Raw genomic sequence first — 5,153 nt, forward strand, 5'->3', positions numbered from 1 at the left:
GGCCATATATCTCGGCAAAAGCCAAACTCAATTATTGCGGCCATCAAATTAAATGCAACCTCAACTCCTCCACGCATTTATTATTCGAGATAAAATATTCAACCATAAGAGCGAGGCCCACTTGGCATTCTACTCTTAAATACCCCATTCATCTTATTCAAACATATAATTTCGCTTATTTTAAATTTATCCCAATCAATGTGCTTTTTTCTACATATAAAATAATTTTATCTTTTCTATTTTTTTATTTAAATATTCATCAATCATTTCTCTTATTTTATTAAACTCGATAATCTTGCCTACAATGTTGGGTTATTGGAGAAAGTAAGTGGTGATGTTGAACGAGAAAAAATAGCAGTACTCCATCCGTCCCTAAAATTTGTCACTTATTTTTATTTTCATCCGTCCCTAAAAATTTATCATCTTTCATTTTTATCATTTTTGATAGTTGACCCATATTTCACTAACTCATTCTTAATCACATTTTATTATAAAACTAATACTTCCTTCGTCCCTGAAAATTTATCACTTATTTCTATTTTCGCTCATCCCTAAAAATTTGTCACTTTTCACTTTAACCATTTTTGGTAGTAGACCCCACATTCCACTAACTCATTTCCCACTCACATTTTATTATAAAACTAATATATAAAAGTAGGACCCACATGCTACTAACTTTTTCAACCCACTTTCTACAGTACTACATTTCTTAAAACCCGTGCCGGATCAAATGGTGACAAATTATGGGGGACGGAGGGAGTATATAAAAGTAGAACTCACATACCGCTAATTTTTTCAACCCACTTTCTGTTATATTTTTTAAAACCCGTGCCGAGTTAAATGGTGACAAATTAATGGGGACGGAGGGAGTATATATAAAGAATACGAAAATATGTACTTGGTTCGATAAATCCCATTCCATAGCTCTCTCTACATGGCTCGATGAAGCCGGCTTGAATTCGAAGCCATGCATTTCGATTTGCTCCAATTATTTTTTATTTTTTTCTGTGGGGTTACGTGACTATTTTTGTGTGGATTACAGCTAATTTGAATCCAAAAACCGAAGAGCTACGTAATAATGTTACGGCCGTATATTGTGTATAATATGAACGTATGGTATTGAAAACAAATAAAACGCGTATTTACCTCATAAAATGAGACAGGGACAGGACATGTGTAGACAAAAGAGATACAATCATAAAATTAGATTATTGAGATATATGAAAAGTATGGAAATGGTTTTTTTCTCCACGAGATTAATGGTTTCATGAAATTGGGTAAGTCGATTATGAATTTAATGGACACGTCGACTATATGAGTAATAGGGACGGCACCGATTTCTATTGACTTCAATTTGTTCTCTTCATAACCTTCCCACTATATATAATCCCATTCCTCTAACCAAACCCTGTTTTTATGTAAGGGACCTACACACCTTCTCTTCACTCTCTTTAAACATTTGAATAATATATTCTCCTATAACTATTAGCTATGGGAAGAGCTCCTTGCTGTGACAAAAATGGGCTGAAGAAGGGGCCTTGGACTCCAGAAGAAGATCAGAAACTCATGGATTACATACACAAAAATGGTTACGGAAATTGGAGAACTCTTCCAAAGAATGCTGGTTAGCATATATATCTACTCTACTTCGATGCTTAATTTACGCTTGAATTCGCACTCAACTCAAACTCCTTTTTTTTAGGTCTGCAAAGATGCGGGAAGAGTTGCCGACTACGGTGGACAAATTACCTCCGGCCAGATATCAAGAGAGGAAAATTCTCCTTCGAGGAAGAAGAAACCATCATCCAGCTTCATTGTATCCTCGGCAACAAGTATGTTCCTCAATCAATAATCGATCTATTAGTAGTAATAAAAAATTAAATTAAATATGTATGAGCGTTCTAAAAGAGGAAAAGTTTTGATTTAGCCTTTTTGTCTTAAACAGATGGTCCGCGATAGCAGGTAGACTACCGGGAAGAACTGACAACGAGATAAAGAACTACTGGAATACACATATTCGTAAGCGGCTGTTGCGTATGGGGATTGACCCCGTCACTCACAGCCCCCGCCTCGACCTCCTTGACCTCTCAACCCTCCTAAACTCCGCTCTCTACGCTCAACAACAACAACAACAACAACAACACTCAAACATCGACTTTTCCAGATTAATAGGAACGCAACCTTTGATCAATCCGGAATTAATAAGGTTGGCATCTTCCTTGCTTTCCTCAGATCGTCGAAACCAGCAGGCCTTTCTCATCACTAAAAATCAACCAAATACAAACTGCAACGATCAAGTTTCTCCATCTCCGCCGCCGCTTCCGGTTCCAACAACCTCTTCTACCACACCCTCTAATCAGAACCAGAATCTGGCCGGCTTTGCGGACTGGCAGCAAAACGACAGTTCGGTTTTTTTGACGGAAGATTATTCTCAGCCGGCTAACTACGGATGTTACTGGTCGGATCAGTCGATTGTGGATACTTCGACGTTTCAGACCAATTGTAGCAGCAACAACTTCGGCTTTCAATCCGTTTTATCCAACATCTCATCGCCATCGTCAAGCCCCACGCCGTTGAATTCCGGTTCGACTAATATGACCGGCAGCGGCAGCACGGAAGATGAGAGGGAAAGTTACTGCAGCAATATGTTAAAGTTTGAGATTCCGGCGGATATTTTGGATGGCGCCGATTTCATCTAAATTTTTACCATCCGTGCGAAGCGAGGCCGACATTGTTATTTTTCCTCTTTATTTAGGATTTTTCTCAAGTTCCATGCTTCGTGTAAATTACTTGATTGGACACTTCAATTATTGATATAATTATGACGACTTTTTGCCAAGGCTACTACTCTATTTAAACATCATAAAAAACACCAACATTGTTTGTACTAATTTACCATTTATTTCATATTTGCTTGAATTGATACCGAAAGGGAAACCACAGTCATTATTAAATGAATAGCTACAACTTTCTTGATGACATTAATTAATTAGTAGTAGTATATCTTGTTATTTTTAGCAACTTCATATCTTGTAATTCGCATCATTGTCTGGTTAACTTACTTAAAGGGGAAAACTAGATCCATAATTTATTGCTAACATTTAACTTAAAATAATCGTGTTGATAAATAAAAAGGAAGAAGATAGATTTAGCATCGAGAAGATGGTTTCAATCCAGCCCGACAGCGGAGTTGCGGCGGCGGTAGCCCAGCCGCCGACAGTGGGCAGAGGAGCTGACGCGTGGTGGCGCCACCTGCTATCTCTTATCTGTTTACGTACTAATAAAGTAAGTAATGATAATTTATGTGTTAACAATATGCATGGGTTTGACTAAAATGGGCGGGTACGTGTCTAGATGCTGCGGGGGCATCGTAGTAGGGATCACTCAAATATACTATTATAAAGAGTTACACCTACTATTTGCTTTACTATTTTGCTGTTGTGATTTTCTTGTCTTTTTTTGTCCTCCAAATCAATTAAACAGCCCTTTGTCAAACCCACGGTGACGACTGCGGCGAGACGCGTCACACGTGGTTGAGATAATCAATCATACCACATTGTTTGCGTTATCATACTCTCTTTTTTCTTTTTTTTTTTCTTTTTTTTAATGAGACGTTTATTAGTGGACATGAGCAATGATTAATACTCCCTCCATCTCAGACTCCCAGTTAAGATGATCCCTTTTTTTACACGTGTTTTGAAAATATGATACTCCATCTATCCCGCTTTAGCAGTCCCGATTACTTTTGTGCACTCGGGTGAAAATGATCCAGGGGATAGGAGGGGCGACCGCCTCTCCCTGGCGATCCGCTACCATGAACCCAAACGTGATTTTTCCATTGTCGCCTCTTCCGATAGCTTCCCATGTCGCCCCACCCCCTTGGTTAGCTTTCGATAAATTTTATTTCGCCTCTTCCGTTTTAAGATCCTGGATTCGCACTACTTAATTGGACAGAGGGAGTATATTAAAAATGTCACATATCTATTTAGAGAAAAAAAATTCTTATTAATATATAAAAATATTTTTTTCCTCTCCATTTAATCCATAAACAGAATCTTCTAAAATATCATGTCATCCCACAAGTATGACATTTTTATGGTACATAGGGAGTATGAATTTTTTGTGGGATATATGTATAGTGTAAAATTGGTAAAATTTTAATGTAAAAAAAGAGAAAGGATAGTGAAAATAATATTAATGGATAGGAAGTTCCACATTATTCATAGTGTTTACTTGTATATAATAAAAAACTTGTACTCCCTCCTTCCCATATAAATAGGCTATTTGGTATTGCCACGGGTTTTAATACATACTCCCTCCGTGACTCCGTCCCATATAAATAGAACATATTTCTTTTTTCGTCTGTCCCATACAAATAGTCCATATCCATTTATGACATCCTTTTTCTCTTTCTCTTTTAGTACTTTATTATTTATGGGTCAATTTTTCCACTTTAACTACTTATTATTATTTTTATAAAACGAGTGTGCAAAAGTGACTGGGACTCCTAATGACAGACGGAGGGAATATTAGTTTTATAATAAAATGTGAGTGAAAATGAGTTAGTGGAATATGGAGCCAATTATCGAAAAATGATAGAAATGAAATGAAATAATTAATATGAAATGAACTAAAATGAAAACCGAGATTCATATTGATGCATGGATGAAGTACCAAAATACTGTTGGTCCTGTGAGAAAAATTAAGATTTTGTTATTATTGTCAAATACTCCATCCGTCCCACTTTAGGTGTCCCGGTTGAGTTCGGCACGGATTTTAAGAAATGTAAAGGAAAGTTGGTTAAAAAAGAGAGTGGAATATGGGTTCTACTTTTTTATATTAGTTTTATAATAAAATGTGAGTGAAAAAAAGGTTAGTAGAATGTGGGGCCTAATACCATTTATGGAATATTCCAACCGGGACTCCTAAAGTGGGACACCCAAAAATGGTAAACCGGGACTCCTAAAATGGGACGGGGGGAGTATATAATTAGTAGCAACTGAAAGGCACGACTTGGATTTATCTCTTTACATATTACTAGTACTTACTCTCTCCGTCTCACTTTAAGTGAACAGTTTTCCTTTTTGCAATGTTCCACTTTAAATTACATATTTTTAAATATAGAAATATCACTCCCTCTGCTTTTTTCCTCT

At 36.8% G+C, this 5,153-nt stretch overlaps 1 protein-coding gene across 1 annotated transcript; it reads left to right on the forward strand.

Annotated features, from left to right (window-relative positions):
- Positions 1 to 1,404: 1,404 nt before the first annotated feature.
- Positions 1,405 to 2,839, forward strand: LOC125186177 (transcription factor MYB102-like). Its single transcript, XM_048082519.2, has 3 exons — positions 1,405 to 1,624; positions 1,703 to 1,832; positions 1,946 to 2,839. Exons 1-3 carry the CDS (start codon positions 1,492 to 1,494, stop codon positions 2,697 to 2,699), a joined length of 1,017 nt encoding a protein of 338 aa, XP_047938476.1. The 5' UTR covers positions 1,405 to 1,491; the 3' UTR covers positions 2,700 to 2,839.
- The last annotated feature ends 2,314 nt before the right edge of the window (positions 2,840 to 5,153 follow it).

This window comes from Salvia hispanica, chromosome 5 (assembly GCF_029641045.1).
Source record: "Salvia hispanica isolate PSC_SH4W2 chromosome 5, Shi_PSC_v1, whole genome shotgun sequence".
Classification (NCBI taxonomy): domain Eukaryota; kingdom Viridiplantae; phylum Streptophyta; class Magnoliopsida; order Lamiales; family Lamiaceae; genus Salvia; species Salvia hispanica.

Bases quoted from the DNA above. Each gene is read 5' to 3' on its own strand.
- LOC125186177 (XM_048082519.2), top strand. From the start codon at position 1,492: ATGGGAAGAGCTCCTTGCTGTGACAAAAATGGGCTGAAGAAGGGGCCT. The intron at 1,625-1,702 runs GTTAGCATATAT...CCTTTTTTTTAG, and splicing joins AACTCTTCCAAAGAATGCTG to GTCTGCAAAGATGCGGGAAG. The intron at 1,833-1,945 runs GTATGTTCCTCA...TGTCTTAAACAG, and splicing joins CATTGTATCCTCGGCAACAA to ATGGTCCGCGATAGCAGGTA.